The 23,667-nt window shown below is 37.0% G+C and overlaps 1 protein-coding gene and 2 long non-coding RNA genes across 3 annotated transcripts in view; 1 reads left to right on the forward strand and 2 right to left on the reverse strand.

The window, feature by feature from the left end:
• Nucleotides 1–1,136, reverse strand: part of SLC39A12 (solute carrier family 39 member 12) — a 31,354-nt gene extending 30,218 nt beyond the window's left edge. The window contains exon 1 of the mRNA XM_085227322.1: nucleotides 795–1,136. Coding sequence (XP_085083448.1) covers nucleotides 795–1,064 — 270 coding nt within the window. The 5' untranslated portion in view covers nucleotides 1,065–1,136. The remainder of the gene's footprint in view (nucleotides 1–794) is intronic.
• LOC109368202 (uncharacterized) overlaps nucleotides 1–19,439 on the forward strand; it is a 58,342-nt gene extending 38,903 nt beyond the window's left edge. The window contains exons 3-4 of the long non-coding RNA XR_014884222.1: nucleotides 10,227–10,321; nucleotides 19,006–19,439. This is a non-coding gene — a long non-coding RNA (uncharacterized LOC109368202). The remainder of the gene's footprint in view (nucleotides 1–10,226; nucleotides 10,322–19,005) is intronic.
• On the reverse strand, nucleotides 16,609–19,571 carry LOC104911442 (uncharacterized). The gene is made up of 3 exons (XR_793915.4): nucleotides 19,433–19,571; nucleotides 18,547–18,889; nucleotides 16,609–16,775 (listed from the first exon to the last, which is right to left on the reverse strand). It is a non-coding gene; the product is annotated as an uncharacterized LOC104911442 (long non-coding RNA).
• Between the last annotated feature and the right edge of the window lie 4,096 nt (nucleotides 19,572–23,667).

Consider the following 23,667-nt stretch of genomic DNA (forward strand, 5'->3'; position numbering starts at 1 on the left):
CACAGAACCAAGCCAAAGCTGAAGGAACATTAACCAAGGCCAAGACTGACCAAGCTCTTTGTAGCTCCTTTCAGGTCAGTTGCTCGCTTGCCACTGTCTCCCTCCTCCCACAATCTATGATCTTATTATTCTTATTCCTTTCCTTGTCAAACCAGGAATCAGCTCTGAAAAATAATCTCAACTCGGCAGATGAGAGTTCTGTGGAGCCATACCCTGGACTGTTTCCGGCTTCAGTCTGGATATGCAGATTCATTGTTCTACCTTTCATTTTCCTTGACTCAAACTGCTTACCAAAAACTTTCCTGAATCTTCAATACTTCAGCAAAGCTGCAGATGAATCTGTGCTAATTCTCTCAGTTTTATTTTTCTGAACCAAAACCTACAAGGAAAGTGACTGAACTTGTCCCAGATTTTACCAATGTCTTCCACAGTGAAAATCTTTTGTGAGCCAAATTCAAGCTCGTGCTTTTTTAGTTAGATCAGAGTGAAACAGGAAAATCCTTGTTGGAAAATAAACACTTAAACTTCAAAGGAAAACTACTACTGTTATGTGACTGAAGTATGGGGCTTTTAAGGCACACTTGTCACATCTGGAACACCTCTTCTTTACAAGATCAAACAATTAGCATTAGTAATTTGCAAAGAAACTATTCAAGCAGGGACTATCAGCTTTTGCCTGTGATGAGTCTTATTTGTGTTTAGGCTATGTATTTAGGATGACTTTACTATGACAAACAATTTTAGAACTCGCTGAAGATTCTGTAAAAATATCACTCATTAATTGAAGCACTGACCAGATTACAATCCTCTTGCATGCCATAAATCCGCTGTGGGCATTCAGCTCTCTCCAGCACCATTCTGACCAGTTCTCGTGAGTGGTTTGTGTGGAGCTCAGGGTTGTCAGCTGAAAGAAGGCGTAAAACTTCCATCAGATAGCCTCGGCTGGGAGCAGAGCTGCCATCCTGCCCGTGCTCTTCCCCAAGCTGTCCTTCAGCAATGAGCACGCTGAGCAGGAAAGCGGAACATACCACCCCAACAGCTGGGTGCTTGCTCAGAAAGCACATCTCCTCTTCCTGCAGCGCCTGAGCTGCACTGAGTGTTGGAGTGTTGTTTGCACTTCACAGCTTAAACTCGAAACCTGAGGAATCTGAATAGTAAAGGGGAAAAAAACCCCAACCCCTTAATTAGTGTGAATGCAATATGTTTGAAAGGATTTATTAATTGGTTGGCTAAGCCGATTTGCAGTGACAGGCTGTTTTTGAACAACAGGGAACCTGTAAGGTCTTTACAGCCCAGAACAGCAGGGAACTAAGACAACCACGGCCTTAAAATTTCTGTAGAACTACCAATAAGTGATTGATTGAAACTGCTTTTCCCTCCTCATAAAAATAAAGTGTATGGTTATCGTTTCACTGTTATGGCATTGCATTCACTAATAATCCTCTTCAGTAAGAACAGGAAAATGCTATAGCTTTCACTTCCATTCCATTATGAAACAGGTTTTTAGTAGCAAAAAATATCTGTAAATAAAGATTACTACTCTAATTCCGATACAAAGTACAGTAATTATGTTAGAAAGCAATGATATAGAGCAAGTTTCATTTCCAAAACACTTTATCAACATTACCAAGCTCCAGCTATAAAACATGAAACAGAATGAACAGGATATCCTTAAAAATTAATGACATTTTATGATCGGGGGAAAGAGTTACAAGACTGAGGTCATAATTTCATTCGTAGAACTCAGGGAACAAACAAGACAAACATCAGAAAGAACAAGTTTGACTTCTTAAACTCTAGATGCAAAACACATTTTGTATAGTAAATCTGTCTTGACATATTCTTCCCAGTGTCAGACTATACCAACACCTTTGCTTTAACAACATCCATCCCAGTACAGAAGAAACAAAAGAGTTTCACTTCTGTTTTCCACAAAGACTTTTTCATTTTATTGATTGGCATATGCTGGCAGCAACACATATTTTCAGATGGCAACACACATGCATTAAACAGCCACACACAAGATTCTGCATTTTTTTAAGCGGAATATGATTTGTGTGCGTGTTTGATTTTAAAACAAATCCAGCAAACGGAGTATTTAAAAAGGAAAAAACAGCAAAACACTGCTGAATTCAACCTGACGTTCACTCACTAACTAAAGGCACTAAGTTTTAGACGCTAGGAAATCTTTTGATATATAAATACACGTTACTGTTAGCACTCTTGCTGGGATACACAGACATCTAAACATTATTTTCTTACCTTCTGAAGGGAGAAAGAAAGCCTGTGTATCTAGCTTCGTGGCCTTTTGAATCCACAGAAGTATTTAGCTGCTGGAAGTCCAATGTTTTTAAAATTCTTGATGGTGCTCTGGAAGCTGGAGAGGATTAGTTTATAGCTGCCTTGAAAAGTTTTCAGTTGCTATGGAGAGAGCTGGCTCTTAAGGTAACAATGGAGGTGGACAGGAATTAGTACATGTTCTTCTTGGCAAGTTCTAAGCATCACATTATTGTAAGTATTTCACATATTTTGGTAGTTATCAGTTTATGTAAATGTTGCCTGCTCAACTCTATCAAAACACAAGATGTGTAAAATCTACTGAAGAATGTATTTTATTACAATGGGTAATACAAGTAAGCACCCTAGCTGTTCTCTATGCTAGCATATCTACCCTAGCTATGTTACATTAATGGAGCGATTTTATAATATACTTGAATTTCTTTCTAAATCAAAACTTAATTTCCTTTTGCAAACGCTAGAACAGAAAAATACATTTTTAAAGCACTTCCATTAAAAAAAAATTGTTTTTCTTTGTGAAGCACTGTCCTCAGAGAACAGGCTCATTCATCCCTTCTCATTCTGTACCACACTCACACCATTTATAAAAGCAGGGACAGCTCAAACCATGATGAAAAAAATTCCTCCTCCCACTCTGATTTTCCTGAGGGGTTCTTTTGCAAAGCTGACATTTATGTCAACACATTGCTACTGTATTATTGCACTAGAATATAGTGAAAACTGATGACTGACAGATTTCCACAGTGATAAATACACCAGTCATATCATTCTCCCACCTTGCAAACCTTCAGTGCGGTAATGAACAACTAACATCTCACTTTGTTCTTCAAACCCTGAGAAGCAGTAAGACTGCTTACCTTACTGGTAACAGAAACATCATGTTTCTCTTCAGAGCTCTAGGAACACAGTCTTGGGTTCTAAAATGCCAGCAGTGCTTCCTCCAAGGCTGTCAGCTCAAAGGGAGTAGTCTTGTATTAGTAAGGCTGAGAGTTGGCAACTGATACTTGTGAAGAAAAAAAAAAAAGAAAAGAGAACAATAACAGCTCAAGTTAAGAGCAAAATGTAAAGAAATGATGTTGTCAAAAACACAATTACAGGTATACGGAACAGTGTAAACTCTTGTGTGATCAAAGCTGAACATTTAAAAAATTAGTCCTACTATTATTTACTCAATGATACCAAAGACCCCTGACATCTGTGTTGAAATGTGTTTTATTTTACCTTCACACTTTTTTTTTCTGTTATATAAATGACTGAAGATCAGAAACATAACAGGCATCTCTGGCCTTGTAACTTGCTTTGTGAAACAACACTATGTCCACATTTGTTCCACTAATAAAAACAATTCCTCAGATGATGTGGCAATAACTTCCAACACTTAGTTCCATAGATTGCTTAATCGCCAAACAAACATAGAGTATGTTTAACTGTATATAATTTAGCATTTTGTGTATAATTAGTAATTGAAATGAAAAATTTATTCCGTCCAGTTAATTTGTATAAACAGAAGATGAATTGTTTCAATTTGCTGAGAAAAGCTAATGTTTAAAAATACACATTTTATGTTTTACTACTATCAAAAGCTTCTGAGAGAAGATTTGCATAATAATACTGGCAATATCTCACATTAGTGTTCAGTGTTGCAAACTTCCTTCTCTGGCTTGTAAATATGTTTCCCATTGGTGGCAAAGTTACTGATGAGGACTCAGGCTTCCTCTTCTTCTTTAACCCTTAGCATCACAGCATTGCCTCTGCTTTTAGTCATGATCTGTCAGCTCGGAATATTTCTGTCTGCACAACAATTGGAGGACTACTCTTAACATGATTTCTGAAACCAATTGCTAACTCCTTTTTTTCAAACTCCTCTGTAATAGCATTATTCCCCTGCTACCTACCCATGCCGATATTATGTCAACCAACAAAACGGGACAATGATAACAATCGAGCCATGTAGTTAGATGCCTAATACAAGTTTGCTGACAGATACGATGAAATGACTCAGAACCTCAAGAAACAACCATCACTAATATAATTCTCTCATTTCTTATAGCAGTCTCTCACATTTTGGCTTAAATTTAATTGCATGTCCTCTGGTGATTTTTCAATAGATGGGGGAAAAAAAAAAGGTAGACAATGTGTACGGAGAAAGAACTCTCAGAGGTATTGCAGTACCAGGTATCTCAAAACAAAGCAACTTGCCCTTCTAACATGAAAAAAAGACCAAAACCAGAGGCATGGCAAACTTAAATAAGCAAGTTACACTTTTTAAACTTGATTCTACACTTAGTCCAGGAATATCTCATGCTCAAGCAAGGATCTGACATCAAGAATTTGCAGAGATAAATCACCATTTTTAATCAGTTTGAACTTAGATCATGGAGGGATACTTGAAGAGAGTAACAGATTGCTTATCAGCACTGCTAAGCATCCTAGTAAAATGTTATCAGAAAAGATAAGGATGTGATAAAAATAGGAACTTTCCAAAATTCGTATTTTATTTTATGTTTCTGTTCATGATCTCAAACAAAGCACATCTTCATGCACCAGTGCTCTCTTTTATGACTAAGCAAGCTCATATTACTATGTCCCCAAACTTCCATGACTAGGAGTGAAGGCAATTTCCAAATAGCATAATCAGACACAGAATATGATAAGCATGTGCAGCAAGCCCTCTTTGGTTACAGGATTTTCAGCTGTTTAAATTTTAAGTGAGCCAGTAAGACTCATTGCAGCTTGTCTTGTTTCTCCCACCTACGCACCTGCTGCAAGAACAAAAGCAAGTTGCCCATTCACAAATGCCATGAATAACTGCACTCTGCAATTTACTATTTTTCAAAGGATCAGTGAATAAATTATATGTGAATAGGAAAACTCTCTAGAGGACTCACTGAGAGATGACAAGGACGTGCCCATGAGCTCTATCAGCCTGGCAAGCCACTTAATTTTATTTGTACAACAGAATAGGGAGAGGATGTAGGCATCATTTTAGCAAGACCCCTGCTGAACTTCACAGATTAACTGAGAAATGCAGCTATATAACTCTTATTCCTTAAATACTATAAATCTTGTTTTGATGGACAGAGCAAATGTGCTTTTTGCCCTTTTATTAATCACAGCAATTTTGGCAAACAGAGAATTCTAAACTACTGCAGATTTCTCCCGTGTTATTAATGTGATGTGTGCACATTACTATAATTACAGCCATAGGCAGCATATTGACATATGAAAGGACTATATTTTGCAAGAAATTTAAGTCTAACTTCTATATATAAAGCATTCTTGCCAATGAATTAATGCCAGAGTACTTTAATTAAAAAAAAAAAAAAAATCAGTGCTTTAAAATTACTACAGTCTACTCAGCCTCATTGGCCTCACATGCCAATCCCAACAGTATTATATATTTAGGGTGCCAATTAATTAAAATGACTGAATTCTATTGAAATGATCTGAGATATACATTAATATAGTTTCACATACTAATATGTAACTCTGGAACAAGCCTTATATTAGTTCAGGACTGATAGACTCACATGTTAACAGTAAGTTTCCTTAGGGAGACTTGGAAATCTATTTATAACAGAAGGAATTTGTGGATTATTTCCACTCTAGGCCAGCAAAGCTTCTTAAGTTTTGAGAATTGTACCTTCAGAAGTATTTTTTCGACATACCGCACAAATAATTCTTGACATCTATTGTCTTCAGACAACTGGCATAAAAACTTAGATAGATTAACAAAACATTATTTTATATGAAATGTGTGACCTTCTTAGGTCTCATTAATTGTCCTTATCTTACTACAAAATTTAACCTCTTATAACTTCTCCATTGCTGATTTTCTGGTCAGCAAAAAAATGGATACAAAGGTAACTGTGAAGACTATTCAAGAGTATCATTAAATCTAATCAAGAACTTAGATACAGCAGGAGATATGTGCATGTGGAGGTGTTTAAGGCCAGGTTGGATGGGGCCCTGGGCAATCCTATCCAGCAGCTGGCAGCCATGCTTGTGTTAGGAGAGTTGGAACTTACTGATCCTTGAGGTCATAGAATCATAGAACGGCCTGGGTTGAAAAGGACCACAGTGATCATTGTTTCAACCCCCTGCTATGTGCAGTGTTGCCAACCACCAGACCAGGCTGCCCAGAGCCACATCCAGCCTGGCCTTGAATGCCACCAAGGATGGGGCATCCACAACCTCCTTGGGCAACCTGTCCCAGTGCGTCACCATCCTGTGCGTGAAAAACTTCCTCCAAGGTCCTTCCTAACTCAGGCCATTCTATGATTCAACAGCAGCTTCAACTATCTTACCTCCTTTTATGCTATAAAGATGAAGAAAGTGAGTTATTAAGCTTTCTACTTGTTCAGTTATGTCCTGGAATGCTACCAGAATCTATCATGTGCATCCTTCATTTCTGTTTCTTTATGTTTCTAAAGATAAAAACATGAGATGGTTTTACTAAGAACATATCATCTAACCCAAAGCACTTATAGTTTCATTAAACATATGATTACACATGAATAACTACATAACACTTCAGCACAGAGCACCAATTAGTAATAAAATGAAGAAATTTTTTTAACAATTATGCTATTTACCATGTAGGAAACAGACTTATGTATCACATTTCCAACATTGTCTTCTGATCATGTGTAATGCTGTAACTCAATGGAAAATGCAGCAATGATAGCAGAGTAGCAAAGTCATAGGCTGCAGCAAGTGAGGATTTGCTCAGAGGACACAGGAACAAAGGGAAAATGCTGCTTACTCCTGGAAGACCTAAGGTAAGCCAGGATCTCCAGCAAGATACCCTTACCTGCACTACAAACCCTTAAATGAAATCTGGAAAGGGGTGAATCCTGGCTGCACCCATTGCGGCCTCTCAGATGCATTGCATACACCTGAGCTCTCCTGGTTGGCCCTGCCTTCCCACCAATTGCTCAATCACTGGTTCAAGCCATGACTTAACATTTCCACTAAAACATATCATATTGAAATGGTCCTTTCCTGTTGGATAGCCACCCTTTTATGTTTGACAGACACTCAAAAGTCTCTTTATGCTAGGTGACATACTTGATACAATATTTCTAAAACATTTTTACTCTTACAGTGGTTGAGATAAGTGTGTTCTCATACTGTTTTTGTACTACTGTATTTTGCTCCATGTCCAAAATTCCAAGCCTCTAGTTCTTTTTGCATGAAAGCCCAATTATGCTCTGTTGCTTTCTGAGTCAATGTCCTCAGCAAATGATGTCATTGCTATCTACTTATTAGGTAACAATAGTCTAAATAGTTGAATCATGGAAGATCTCAGTAGTAACTCCTAAGTCAATCAATCAAAGCAACTCATAACCTTCTAGATTATTTACTCATCCTCAATTTTTCCAAACTCCTTCAATTTAGTAAGTAGTTTCCTGTTTGGTACCACACCGAATAGTTATATGTAATTGTTACTGTGAAGTCCTGACGGATCTCATCTACTGCATCTCCTTTATTCAGAAGATCAATGAATTAATAACATGTTAAAAAAAAAAAAAAAAAGTACTTTCCTATGGCTTATTAATTACTTCATTTTAACAGCTAAATGGAAATTAAAATATATATTTAGCTATAATTTTTTATATTTTATGAAAGCAGAAACTAAAAAAATTGCAGAATTAGTCCTTTCTAGTTGCATCAAATAAGTTACATTACTGAAAATATCAAAATACTTAAAACCATTAGAAGTATATAGTGTAAGATAACTTAAATTTAACATGCAGTGTTACTAGATTGAAAAATCTGAGACTGTGCTTCTACTGCCAGATCTTTCAATCTCTTTTATTGTACTCAGTTTCTAGGTGAGTAAATATTTGTACTCATTCTAGCAAATTCATCTGGAAGTTACTAAAAATACATATACACGCATCCAAGTCTGAAATTGAAGTTCACTCCAATACAAAACAAAAGCATACTATAGATAGGCCAATTAGATTCATTTCCCTCAAATTGCTGTTAATTATAAAATAAAAAACTGGATTTAGTGTCAGCCAGCTTTTGAAGGCAACAGCACTGGCAACAGCACATTCCATTCTTAGACATTTTTGTTCTGGTTTTTACTTGTTTTATCCAAGTTATTTGTAGTTTTATGCATGCATATTATTATTTCATATCAATGCAAAAGCCAACTGCAATGAATGAAGTATGGGTTTTGAAAGAATCATAGATTGTTTGGGGTTGGAAAGGACTTTGAAGATCCTGTGGTTCCAACACCACTACCACAGGCAGGGACAACTTCCACTAGACCAAGTTGGGCAAAGCCCCATCCAACCTGGCCTTGAACAACTCCAGGGCACCTCAGCCTCTCTGCACAGGTTGTAGTGCATCACCACCCTCACAACAAAGAAACTTTGGAGAATTTAGACTTCTCCTTTTTTAACCATCTCAAAAACATTAGCTCATTGCTTGAACACTGTCTGCTGCATTCAGAAAACAAACACAGATAAATTAAAAAAAATAAGAGAGTAATATATTTTTTAAATTAAGGTTATTCTTATACCACAAATAATAACATAAAACTCACATTCCTTATTAATGAATACACATGTAGGATTCTATGAATGATAACAACAAATAGGAATAAACAAATAAATAATAAAAATATAGATACATTAAGGAAACAATACAAGATGCTAGTTTTCAAGGACACTAAAGCCAGTCTCTGTCAAGTACCAGAAGAAAACCTGTTATAAAGTAACTGGTGATAGGAAAGCTATCACACTTGTGGTCCTGGGTCCTGAGTTTGGAAAACCTTCTAATACTCAGCTGAAAATAATCAAGTACAAGTATTTGCAACACTATCACTTAATGTGATTTCGGTTGTTATTTTAAGCTCTAATTACTGATTTAGAGATTTCACCACCCAGACGATCTACTCCTAATCAGTACCTGTAGTCTCCCACATACTGTTCCAAGAATTGCTTGTCTGAATTTTCTATTTAGTTCTAATTATAACCTATTGTGGAGAAAACAGTAACAGAATGTATTAAGCTTGTCCTTTCATCAAGGCAGCAATGGGAAATTTAGAAGAAATAACCCTTTCAATTTTTAAAAATCTGTGCCCACAATTCTTGCAGATGCTGCATATCGTGTAAATTTCATGCTCCCTTTGTGAAAAATATTCGTAACTCTAATATTTAGTAACTTTTTTTCTTTCTTATTTGTGCTTTTCCTTTGTCTTTTTTTACATGAACACTGTGTTTATTCATTTGTTTTCATTGCCAATTATCTTTTTGTTTTCCTTGTTTTCTTATACCTTATTAGATGGCATTATATTTGTATTGCTAAGTATAGAAGTACAATTGCAAAAAGAGAATACAGTATTAATTATGATGCTTGGACAGATGATAAAGGAAAATAAAGGATTATTTTGTCAAAAAGTTTTGTTACAATTTCTATTGTACCCTCTCTTAAATATTACTTTTTAACACAAATGTAATGATTGCAGAATTTGTCCTATTTCTATTTAACACAACTATCATTCTTATTAATAATCAGTCTCATTTTAATTTTTAAAAACTCCCACTCCCAGTTTTGCTGTGTTGTTTCCAGCTTCACAGAAAGAGCCTTTTTAAAATATCGCATACATGAATTCACACATAAACAAATCTGGAAAATCATAAATGTGAAGTTCAATCTCATTTTACGCAACTTCATTGAGTTAAAGTGTGTATTTATTAATGACTAAACCTAACAACATACAATCTGCAGCTCACTGTAAAGTTCAGAAGTAGCCAAGTAGAAAAAGTCAATGCTTGGCAGTTGCTAGCTAGAAAAAGAAAGCATTAAGTGGATTAGTATGCAGAGCACGGTGCATTGAGGGAAATTTTTAATTAACTCTCTCTTAAGAAGTTTGGTTTTGGTCTTACCTAGAATTTTGTTTTGTTTTCCAGAAACCCTGATAAGAACTGAAGATGAAGCTGGGGCAAATTTATTTAAGAAGAAAACTAAGGTTATTCATAAATCACTGCAAGGAGAAAAAAGGGAGGTAGGAGTTCTGGCTTTAAAAACTCATTCTTTGTGTACACCTTCAGATGAAAGTCTGGAGAATGGATGTATCCAACATATTGGATTTCCTCCCCATTCTGAGAGACGAGTCTCCTAGTATTGTTTCGCTGCAACATTTTGAGTGACTCAGAACTGTCTGACTAGAAAATTCTGTCTATTAAAGAGAATAAGTATAAACTCAGAGATTGCCTGTCTGTATCTATCTTAGGATAACTGGCTATGTATTAACTTCAGTTTGCTCTCCTACTGCTGAAACAAAAATATGACAAATAAACTTGCCAAACACCATCCTTACTATCATTTGGAGACAGGAAGTATGCGCATATGAGAGAGAAATAAACCACAGCATTTCCTCTTGGCATGCTCCTTAATACTACTTCACCTTTAAGAAACCCATAAACTGGAATTAAATCTTTCAGAATGCAAATATACAGGTCTGCATCTATTATCCATGTTTTAAATACAAAACTTCAGACTTTACAGTAAAGCTGTCACACTTCTGTCACTCCAGACTCCCTGTATAGTATCACTAGAAAAGAGACTAAGAGGCAGTTTATCTAGCCTATTCTAGAAGACTGCTTTTGGAGGAGAGGAATTGTGGTCTAGACTTAGTGATTGTACGTATAACTTGTATAACAGTTGAAAGCCTGCAGCAATCATCCCTGATGCAGATGTCTGTAGCATTGTACAATTAACAAATGTACGGTTAGAAGAGCGGCATCATTGAGATAGTATTTTACAAGCTTTTAGTTGGAAAAATTATCACGGTGGAAAGAGAAAATCAAAAATGAAATGCTCACTTATGTCCTAGGCCTGCAGTAGAAAATTCCAAAAGGAACAATCTCCAGAAAGGAATCCTTCCCCTGTGCCAGTCAGCTCTTAAGTGGGGTCTAGGAGAGGAGCAGCCAGGTCCACGCCTTTCGGTCACACAGCTGAATCGCCTTCACCTGTGCTCCCATAGCTGACTCAGTGCTTGCCTCAGGTGATCAATCAGTGGCTCAGGCCATGACTCAACAGTTCCCATACAACCATCAACTACAGTTGAAAAACATGGATTTTTAGTGTGAATGAAAACTATTATCAAAGTAAATATTAGTTTTAATTTTTAGAAGAAACATATTCTCAATTTTGTTTTGTAATGAATTTGATCTATTTCAGCAGATAATTTTTGATTCAGTTAAATATGCTGCAATGCCCTTTAAATAGTAATATCTTGATAAGTATTATCTCTCAATAAGTATTGTAAGTAATGATAATAAGCAGTAAAAACAGACAAAATCAAACATGAATAACCAATTAATTCATGACTTTTCTAATTCTCTTTGTACAGTTTATCTCCAGTAACTCTGTCCTTCTCTGTTTTTTTTCAATTTCCATTTTTTAATGCATACATGCATCCATCTGTTTATCTCAGGAGAACTGATATCCTTACATTCAGATTGTTTCTCTGTTCCAAAATCATTCTACTTCTCTTTGTATGTCCTTCAAAACTATGGAGACCACTGCTTCAAAAATACCAAGTTGGAGGTACTCACAGTCATGAGCAGCAGAAAGTGAATATTCTTGATTAGTTTCTAAAAGAACTAGCAGAACGCTTTCATTTGCACATGTATTTCTTAGTGAGTACTGGTAGTAGGCATTTGATTCCAGCTCTTGGAATCAATATGTTGTTTTTTAAGTAATCATAACTTTTGTACTGATGCATAAAAGCAGTAATTTGCAATATTTTTGCCCATCTCTCACACATTCCATAAGGTACTTGGTTCTAAAAATCAACATGGGGAAAATATTTTTGAGATAGGCGGGTTGATACATATAGTATGACATATACTAAAGTTTAAGATTAGTGAAATCAATGCCTGGAAAAAACATACATTTATTTCCAAGAATCCAGTCCTACAGCTTGCTCATTGCAATAGAAAGCTACAGGGAGTTGCCTCTTGTTGGTGACATGAGAGTAAGCTTTAAATACAGATTCAAATAGTGACTAGTTCAGCATTTCAAAGGAATTAAATGATGAATTCTTACCCAAATTTCAACTACAAATAAATGTCATTTGGATTCATCACTAATGTAGACGAACCTGCATTCCTGCAGAAAATCTTGATTCACACTATTTTGTTGATGTCTTAGGACACACTATCTGCAAACTATTATTAATCCCACACAACACTCAATTATCTCAGAAAAATCAAAGTTTCTACTACCTCCTACTGGAAAATTACCGGAGCACTTTTGTAAAAATAATTATTTATAATCCAGATATTTTCTACAGGACTTCATATAATGTAAATAATGTATCACCCTAGTTTAAGTGCAAATGTTGCTTTTTATGGGATAACGTTAAAGTTGATAAGTGATAAGTTTGATTTGACAGTATTCTCTCTCTCACCAGTTTTCCTCAGGAACTGATGTTGGTTTGAACTATTTCTTTCCCTGTGTCTCTCTTGACAGAACTAAAGCACTTAATCCTCCCCCAGTCCTGAACTCCATATTTTTCCAAATGCTCACTGTTAATATATATCTAACTTGCTAAATACAATCCTTGGTACGCTTTGTAAATGCCATGTCCCCAGACTGAAACTGTCAAATTAAATTGTTTATTTTCAAGCTGTTTACAGAGAAGTAATTTTCTTTCTAAGCTGTTGTATTCCAGGTTTCAGCTAGCTTCATATCAACACAGTCTGCTTTTGTTTTCTTCTGGCTTTTTTAGCAATGTATTGCATTTTTAACATACAAGTCATTTGGAAATACCATTATTCTAGTCTTATACTTTCCATGACCCTTGAGTTTATACCTGAACAGGAACAGCCAAGCTAGGAAATACTGAACAGGCATAGACATCATCCTACCATCTACCTTAATCATCCTAGCTGACCCCATTGGCTAATGATGCTAGGGTAATATACCCAATATATTACTTAGATTATTAACATAACTCAGGAAAGAGCTGCTCTGGGTTGAGCCAACATAAGAATAGACCAGCTGTGTTCAAGTACACCCCTCGCGGACTTGAGTTACATTTTCATATTTAGAAGCATGAATTCCTGACACTATTTACTAGCAGATCTGACATGTACAGTACATTCAGTTCCAGGATGCAGGGTGAGCTATGGGCCTTTGAAGCAGGGCCATGCATAAGATGGCACATGCCTTAATATGGGGATTTGCAGAAGTGTTAGAGTAAATGATACATGATAGAACAGGTGGAAATGCTGGCAGTATTAGGTAACACCTATCTGCTTTAGGGTGGTGAATCTGAGTGTATACAACCATGTATACATCTGTCCACCTCCCTAAAAGCATAACCTTTGCCCATGTAAAGAGATTAGTTTCCTTAATGGTATTTGTGTCCATCATATAAAATAAAAATAATCTGTTGTTTGACAAGGGAGCACTGGAGTAATCACTGATATAATTTTTAAAGATTCATTAAAAAAATGGTCATTTGTGCTTTTAATTCTCATGGTCCTCTTAGGGTGGCTATAACCTTCAAATGTCTGCAGAAGCTCAGTGTGGAATCCTGGCCTTACCCACAGTCAGGAGATTGGAGAGGACAGTAACATGCACTCATCACATTTATTTTAAATATTTGCATGAATATGCATTTTTGAATGATGTATTTCTGGCCTCGGCTGTAACTCAAACTGGGAACTCATCCACGATTGTATAACCCAGGACTAAGAATCTTAAGCGTAAAACATCTTCACAAGCAGTCAGTTTAATAAAGAATCCAGTCAACGGAGAATGGAGCTATTAAAAGGTGTTTCACAAAAGATAATAAGTGAAACATTAAGGATGAGAACAGCATAATAAAAAGTTTTCACCCAGACAAAGAATTCATTAAGAGTTTGACTGTACAAATATGGAAGACAGCTGCAACAGTATTACTGAAACACACCAAGATTTCATTTTTAATTTGCTAATTGAGCCGATGATTATTCACAATTACAAATTCGTTGCAGTTCTGCAGTTCATTTCTCTGCAACATGGTTTTCACTACTGTCATAAAAATCCAGACCAGTAGAAAATGAAAACTAGCAGACTGTTAAAATTTCCCTTCTTTGCAATTTTCCTTGTATTCCCTCTGCAACAACAAAACACTGCTCTGATGACCCTGGTCAGACTTGAATGTGTCTTTTTCAACAGCAAAAAAAAAATACTGATAATGACAGAATTTTATTCTTTACAGCTCTGTATTAATTATATCTTCAACAGATTCACCATAGCTGAGAGAACTGACTTTGTTGGGGTTTTTTTTGCTTGAAAAAGTGACGCTTTTAGCTGCTCATTATTTTTCTACTATAAACATAAAGAGAAGACAAAAGAGCAAAGTTACTGAACACAGAAAATACTGCAATGATAATTTTGTGTAATGATTGCTTAAGGCTGGCAATAATTCTAAATTACTTTCTTAATGGATTCAATGCAAAGCATTGGACTAATGTTTACCATCAAAACAACTTCTAAGGAAAATAAAAATGTGTGACTAAATAATGAGTGCTTCAAACTTCTTTGTCTGCAAGTTACTCATCTGTCAAATATAACATTATAGGTATTTGTTGCCATAGCTATTTAACCACAAGTTTGTTTTGTTTAATAAAAAGTTGTGGGACATGCCCAGATGATAGAATTACTGAAATCTCTGCTGAATTTATAAGACTGTGATGAATTTTACTGACAAAAGGGCTTGTTTAAGTACAATTTATGCTTTTCTAAAACCAATTTAAATATAGAAAATAACTCATTGGTTGGGATTGACATTTGCCATACAAAATCCATCACAACAGATGTCTCAATTCCTTGAGACATTTTCTCCAGGAAAGACAGATAAAGTACATAGGCTAGGTACTCACAAATTATTGAACTTGAATTCATTCAGTATACCTCATCCATCATATTTTCATAAGGCCCCACTCCTGCCAGTCGCTGCATAATGTGCAGCACAGAGCATTTGACTAGAGCAGAGCCTAAATGGGAGCACAAAGAAACACAGCTTACTCTAGGCAAGTCTCTATTTTTAGCTGAAGTGAATTTCATATAAACTTCTTATGGAGCAGCTGTATGTGGTCACAGGCTTGTTTATATTGCTGTGTCTCATTTCACTTCTGAACGCGATTTTTAAACTATTTTTGCTAAACTGGAAAAATAAAAAGTGATGTAAAGAAACTTTTGATTTCTTGTTTTAAACGGACTTAAAGACAAGCTACATTACAAGATATATGGGCATGTTTATACTGTAGAAGAAACCAATGTAATTATTAATTCAATCTTGTGTACAAACAAAGGTAAGACTTGAAAGTAATTATGTCAGCTACAGTCAGTGTTCCTTTACTTTTTTAGCTCTCAAGCAGCAAAACTATAGCAACCAAAGAGCAAGAGAGGGTACCACAAAGATGTTGGTTTTTTTTTAAAGAAGCATGAAGAACAAAAGCACTCCACTCCCCAGAATAAGAAATCAGTTAGATGAGGCAGTAAAGCGGCATGGTTGAACAAGGACCTGCTGACCAGGTTGATGGAAAAGAGGAAAAGTATAAGCAGTGGCATGGGATGAGTGGCTTCTACTCTGCTCTTATAAGGCCCCATCCGGAGTACTGAATTCAGGCCTGAGGGCCTCGGTACAGGAGGGATGTGGAGCTGTTGAAGTGGATCCAGAGGGCCATGAAGATGATCAAAGGGCTGGAGCACCTCTCCTGTGAGAAACAGTTGGGGGAGCTGGGCTTGTTTAGCTTGGAGAAGAGAAGGCTCTGGGGAGACCTCATGGTGGCCTTCCACGGTATCTGAGGGGAGCTTTTTATACTTGAGGATTTTTTTACACAGTCTAGTAGTGACAAGGGGCAATGGCTTTAAACTAAAAGAGGGGAGATTGAGGTTAGATTTTAGGAAGAAATTTTTTACTCAGAGGGTGGTGAGGCACTGGAACAGGGTATTCTGAGAGGTTATGGATGCCCCATCTCTGGAAGCATTCAAGGCCATGTTGGGTGGGATCCTGGGCAGCCTGGTCTACTGGTAGGCAACCCTGCCCACAGGAGGGTTGGAACAAGATCTCCTCCAATCTAAGCCATTCTGTGATTCTATATAATTCAGCAAGAGTGAGAAACCATTTCTTCAGGTCCTCACTGCCCTGTAACTGCAGATAATGGGGGAAAAAGGAAACAAACAGAAGCAATGAGCTGACAATATTTATGATGATACAGACAAATTTTAGATATTTCTCATCCCCACACCAGTATGAGAGCATCTCATGATGCTAGAAACTGAGTACAGTTGTGTTTTTTTTTTAATAATTTTATTTTTATTTTTATTTCAGGCAGTGTAGGTTTATCTATCATTTAAAAGAAAGCTGAGGTTGACTTCCTCTTGAAGACTGGTAATTTAACAGGACAGCTGGCTTTCTCCTGCAAAGCCTGACAAACAGCAGAGCTGGCAGAAAACTGGAAAGAAAAAAAAAATCAGCAGATCAACTAATCAAAAAACACATATCTGAATAACTGGGGAGATATCTAAATGGCTGCCATAAAGGCTGCTACGCAGAAACACATTATTTGTTGCTCTATACTTAGTCTTGACAGCTTAAGCATTGAGAATTCTAAGTATCATTAGATTTGAAGGAGAAATAAACTATGTTGCTCTGCATTTCAAGCATCATTTAAAAGTAAAGATGGTGTTGAACATTCATTATTTAGTCCCAAAGGCAAAGATTAAAGGATGTTATTAAGGTAACTGAGAAGCAATAAAGGGCACAGAAAGGAAATTCTGCAGGAAACAAGACAGCATATTTCTGAAACAAAGCTGACACTAAAAAGGCAATGTTAGGGGAGTATTAAATATTTGTTTCTATTGCTTGGTAGTTGTTGGAAAATACATAAACTCTTCATAAAATAATTAAGAGATATGGTACAACAATAGCTTGACAAGAGTTAATTCAGTTAAACTTTACTACATCCAGGCTCTGATTAAAACAGGCAGTTACCACAATGTTTTCTGGCCTTGCAATGCATGCACTGCTAGTGCTATACAAACATTTCTTTGAATAAAATAACGTGTCATGGCCCTACATACTTACTAGTCACCTGAACCAATAACAAAGCAATATCTTTCGAGTATAATAAAGTCAAAAGCCCAGCATCTTTCAGAACACCTGTCTGTTGACTTTCTACTCATGTTCTGAGCTCCACAAATGATTTCATACAAATAAAGAGATTGCATTTTAGGTTTGTGCTTCAAATACAGGAAAACCATTAAAATAAGCACATTAAAATAAGTTCTTGTACAAAGATATATTTTCTTTTCCAAGGCAAAATTAAACGTTGCTACAAGCTTTCATAATACCTCAGGGACAGGCAAATGAAAGTTGATTATTTTAGGCAGTAAAAAAAAGCCTTTGAATGAATCAAATCAGCAGATACATGGAAGAGAGAAAAGCATATCTGATAGCCCTACAGAGCCAGAGGTCACACTTGGATAATTATATTCAACAGATCCTTGCAGACTTATAGTCTAGAGATACGGTAAATCCATTTTTATCACTGTGCTATCCCATGGCAATTAAAATGCTCATGATTTTCTATACTTCCATAATATTTGTCCCATAATCACTGTGTCTTATTACTGAAAACTCCTAGTGTATTTAACCTCATTGTGCACTGTAACCCAATCAATCACAGAACTGATTACTTTGATAACTTTTTCCTGTACTCTTCTAGACCCTATGTATCTTTTTCAGTCACAGCCCTACACATTACAGCTGCATTTTTCCTAATAATTTTACGTGCTTTTTGAATGTTGCAGGGGCTGACCAAATGCTTTTCAATAGGCTGTCAGAAATGTTTTCCCAGTTAAAAAGTGTTGCTGCACATGCTTTTTTATATTTTTATTTTTCCCACATACATAGCAGTGTTTGTAGTTCCCATTTTGTTATCTTAGCAGTATACAAATCTTTAGGTCTTCACAGTCAAGTTCTAATTTTGACAAATATGTATAATTTTGGGTTATTGCTAAACATCATAATTAGCTTTCTTCTAGCTGATCTGCAATAGCACATGAACTATGCTAGCCACGTGTAAACCAGACCCCTACAATTCTAGCAGAGTGTGAGGCATGATTTTGTAATACAAAAAATCCCACATTTACTCTTCTATAAACTATCATATTTATTTCCTAATTCTCCTTTTACTGTATTTACTTCAGAGAATTTCAGCTTACCTCTGAGAAAGTTAGATCTGTTTTTAGTGCTCAGGAAACACAGAGATTGTTTCACAGACTGAAATGGTATTTGTCACTTTATATTCCTTTGGCACTGAAGATCTATTCAGGAACGGATTATGCACTAGAGCAAACAGTAACTTCAAGGTTGCTTTTTTTCTGACACAGTCACTATGACAGTGATGTTTCTCCAGCATTTTCTGACAAGGTCTTGTGTTCTTGCGATTAATCTGAGTTTTCACTTCAAAAAGCAGGTTTTTTTTTCAGAAATCTTATGTATGTGTCGTAATAGTTCATAGGACAAATCTGTTCACAGGTAACTGAAGTCCTCTATTTCTTCCTTCTGTGTTTGAAAGAAAAACAGGAAAAATGGAGAAATACTGTAAGCAACTATACTGATGACATCTGATGTGTCAGTGTTATATGGTCTCTAAGTGCAATTCCATTTCATTTTTTCAGAAAATTAGCAAACAAATGCACCTAATGAAAGTCTGGAAAAATGTGAAAGCAACAAAATGAGCACTTACTGAAAGACAGTAAATGGACAATTACTGGAAGAATGGCGATAAAGAGAGATAATTTCATCCTGACAGTAACAAGAAAGTAAAGTTGGAAATAAAAGTGGCCATTAAATATTCTCAAGAGGAAGAAACTTGGAGTGTAAACAAGTTTCTGAAATCAAGCCATGAGAATTCCTGTCAGTTCTATGCTACTAAGAAGTTAATATGCTTGGCATTTTGGGGACTTTACAGTTTTAAGATCGAAAAGCAATTAACTGAACTCTAACATGCTTCTATGAGATAAGCACACATTATTATCCCGTTATCACTGAGGGAGAAGCAGAGCAAATGGTTTTTGATTCGTCACATAGTGCACAGATGCCTACCTGGAATACTGAAGTGGTGATCCCACAGGGCTTGCAAGGGAAGAAAAAAGAAAAGCAGAAGAAAACAATTAACATTTTACTATATTTGCTTTATTTGAAAGTCAAGCATAAGAGCTATGAGAAAAAAAAAATCCTTTGACCCTCATTAGACCAGTAAAAGAGCATTCCAGCTGGAGAGATGACCAGCACATTATCTCATTCACCAGCTAAAAAGTTAATTATGAAATCGGAATCAGTTCTCTTTTCATCTTGTCTCCCTGCAGTTCATTTAAGTGCCTCAAGGCTCTGCAGCGATGCTCAAGGCCCCGACGCAGCCCGGGGCGCACCGCGCGCCCGCCCCGGCGCAGCCCTTCGCAGCGCAGCCCGACTGGGCAGCGAGTGCTGGGACAGCTCAGACCAGTCCCTGGCAGAGAAGGAAGCCCGCTGTCACGCCACAGGTGTCCTCAACGTTTCTTGTCAGCGTTTACTGCAGAGAAGACTAAGTTGAGAGCCCAAGTTGGGCTCGCTCCGACGCCGCTCCTGTCGCTCGCTCGCTAGGTGTCGCCGCCGGCTGCCGCGGAAGATGGCGCTCACCGCCGGCCGCCATCTCGGCCGGTGGCGCGGCCCCGCCGCGAGTCGGGCCACTCTCCTGGTACTGCCGTTGCTCGGGCATTCTGCCTCTTGCTCTGCTGGCATGGCCGCCATCTGCCCACCCCTGGTGCCAAGCAGGCTTCTGATATCGTGGAATTGTATCACCAAATGGCGTGGGTTGTAAGGACCTTAAAGCCCACCCAGCACCCATCCCGTGCCGCGGGCAGGGCTGCCCCCCACCAGCTCAGGCTGCCCAGGGCCCCATTGAAGCTTGCCGTGACTGCCTCCAGGGATGGAGCATCCATAGCTCTGGGCAGCAGTACCATTGCCTCACTGACCTCCTCAACGTAAAGAATTTCCTCCTGACATCTATAGAATCGTGGGCTGGATTTGCATCCACGTGAGCTTTAGTATCTCCCAGCCTGGAGACTTCACAGCCTCTATGAGCAGCCGGTGGAAGTCTTCAAGGCACAAATCGGGCTGCTTTCTGTGCGCTGAAAATACACTCCCTGATGGCCATTTTTTGTGATTTATCTATAGCTAGAGCTATGATACTGTACAGACAAATGTGGCTATATAAATTAAAAATAATGTCTGTCCAGATTTAGCAGAAGTAAAAATTGAAAATTTCTTACAAGAGTTTATCTACACGTTCACCAAAAAATAGCGATCTTCTAACCTGGCATTAAGATAATGAAAACTGTTTAAAATATGCAAAAGGATGATTTAATTTTTTTATTTTTTTTTAAGAATTGTAATAAATGAACTTGCATTTTATGAATTGATTTCATTGATTCAGCCTGTTATATACAGCAGTTTATACAGATCAGCAAAAATAATTGTTCCACTGATGTTTCCTGACAATAACTGTAAACAGATAGCAGAATAAAAAATAATTAGTTAAAATTATTGCATGCATAATTGATAACAAGAAAAAAAAATAAGATGAACTGTTTGATCACTCATTTTATTCAAACAGTCTTCTGTTTGAAAGATACCAAGCAGGAGAGTGCTAAATTTCATCATCCTGGCATCCTTGGTGCTGTATTTACAATCTCCAAAGACTTATGATTCACTGTGATGCTATTGTGTCTACCTCTTGCAAGGTATGAGTGCATCTGTCTCCACTGCTCTCAGCTGAATGTAACTGGGAAAGTGAAATTACTGCTCTTAATACCATCTTCTTCCTCTTGTGCCTTTTTTTCTTCCTTGTCATATTTCTTCTCTTTCCTAACGTTGAAACGATCAACTTGTTTAAAAAGGAATCTGCTTGAATGAATCAAGACAACATCTCTACAGCATTGTTGTAAGGAAAGCAGAAGCAAAGATTTAAATTGCTGGATGGTATAACTGGAGTAGCTGCAGTAATTACATGCAGCAATATTTGTATACTCCATCTTCTGTATTCTTCTTTTGTAGGCATGTTTTTGTCTTATGTTAAAGCAGTGAAGAATGCAGCAGCTGCAGCATGTCTCAGACAACTTCCTGTTTTCCAGAAAGGAACGTTATGATCATCTTTAATACCATATAAAAGTCTTAAACTGCTGAATTTTTTCCTCCCTGTAAAAATTTGTTCTGGGTGGAGAAGAAGGGAACAAGGGGAAGCTTATTTAAAATGTGTAGTAACAACTGTTTGTGAAGGAATATCAGTTTTTAAAAATGCTAAATATTTTTAGCTGTTATACAGTGAGAAAAAAAAAAAAAGTTTCTGCAATTCCTGTTTATTCGTGAGCATAAGCATACTGGGATCAGAGTTGCCTATGATTCGTTTTATTGACGTCATTACAGCAGTTTTATGTTCATTTGATTCTAACTTCAAAACTTACAAGCAGTGTAATTTCCTTAAGTCTCAAGCAGACTACATGCTGCTGTTTCTGAGTCACCATTCCTTCTCCCGTATTTACAATACCATCCTTTCTTCAGTGTTCAGTGTTTGGCACAGCTCTTCCCTTCACATTATTATAGAGATAAAACCAACCATATGTTATGCAATACTACTCTGGTAGCATTTTCTATACTAAAATTGATCATTCTACCAACAGTTGAATCAATCATTATCTAGCAGTAGTAGTATCTAGCAGTAGTCTTAGATATAAGAAAGTGTTCCAATAAATGTAAAGCCAAACTAGCACGGAAAACTGGTAAGACTAACTGTCAGAAAGCTGCCACTGTAGTTCTGAGACAACAATTGAGTTGTAATTCTACACGTCTCCCTATTTTTACTCCGATGTTTTGAACACTATATAATTTCAGCTTTTCTGCAGCCAGAGTTACAAAATAAAACTTCTCCTTTGGCTAGAAGAAGATTAAGAGTTCTCTATTTCTATTGCTGAGTGATATTTTCATGCCACAAATTGATCACAGTGTAATTCTAGAGAAGGTATCCTTCAAAAACTGGTAAGGAAAACCAAGAATTATTTACAAAAGCAAAGTGAGCAGTTATGCATGCATATACACACACACTCCAGTATAAAAGCTTATGTTTAACAGCAGGGGCAGTATGTCTTCTCTTCCCCATGACAAAGCTAATTTTAACTGAGATATTCATAATAAGCAGCATTTTTTCACATCCCAAGCACTGAACTGAGAGTGGATTAGCATATACAGGTCTTTTTGAAGAGAAACAGGCAAACATCTGTCTTGGACAGTGAGATAATGCACTGGTAGGAGTGACTCTGTCCTATGTAGTTTTACCAAGTGTGCAATAATCTTGTGCAATAATCCTTTATCTAACTATGGATGAGGTGTTCAGTAAGGTGTCAGTTCAAACAATAAACAGTTCAAAAAAGAGGTGTAGAGGAATTGGAGTACTCCTGACACACAGATCCCTGTCCCAGTGACTGTTCTTGCTTGAATGAATATGCCATCCTTACTGTGGCAATGCTGTTTCATGCTGCCAGTAATGATGACTACCTATTTAACATCAGCAGCTCCGGGCAGGGGCTATGGCCTTCTTTGCAATCCCTTGGGTAGACATAGAACTGCTGCACTAGCTCATTCTGTCCACATCCATTTTCACTGCTTTTCTCCCCAGGATGTTTTTCTCTTTCCCTTTTCTGAGTCAGGAACAAGCAGCTTCTCAGTTTCTTGCAGGGGATCAACAACATATTTTATACCTAGTCTATGATTATACGCATTTCTTGTTCAGATGTGACATTCACTTCAACTACAAAATAGTTGTACATAAAAATCTATATCAAATAATTTTCTGAAGATAACTCTGGTGCTTCGCATGCGAAGCAGCCTGATTATTGAGCTCTCCTTGCTTCCAGCCATGATTCTTCCTAGGAGCTCACAGGTGGTGCTGAGTTTGGTCACTAGAACCCTTGTGCTATGAGCTCACAGTTTTTATGGGTACTGGGTACAGACAATAAAACTTGCAAATAACTTTAACAGGAAAAAAAAAAAAAAAAAAGAGTCCATTCTATCATGCATTTCCTAAAAATGCATTATTTCTTTTGGGAAAAAAATTTTAATTTATAGAGCTGTCTGATGTGGACATAAATACTGTAAGACTCTGCAGCCTGAACTGCTTTTAAGTATAGAACAGGAAAAGCACTTGCACTCTTCACTCATCCAAAAAGACAAACGTAACTGTTTCTTCCCAGATTTCTGTAGCATGTATCCGGAAACAATTTAATTTTTAGTCATCTCAGTGGGAAACA

The sequence above is a fragment of the Meleagris gallopavo genome, chromosome 6 (genome assembly GCF_905368555.1).
Source record: "Meleagris gallopavo chromosome 6, MGAL_WU_HG_1.1, whole genome shotgun sequence".
In the NCBI taxonomy this organism is placed as follows: Eukaryota; Metazoa; Chordata; class Aves; order Galliformes; family Phasianidae; genus Meleagris; species Meleagris gallopavo.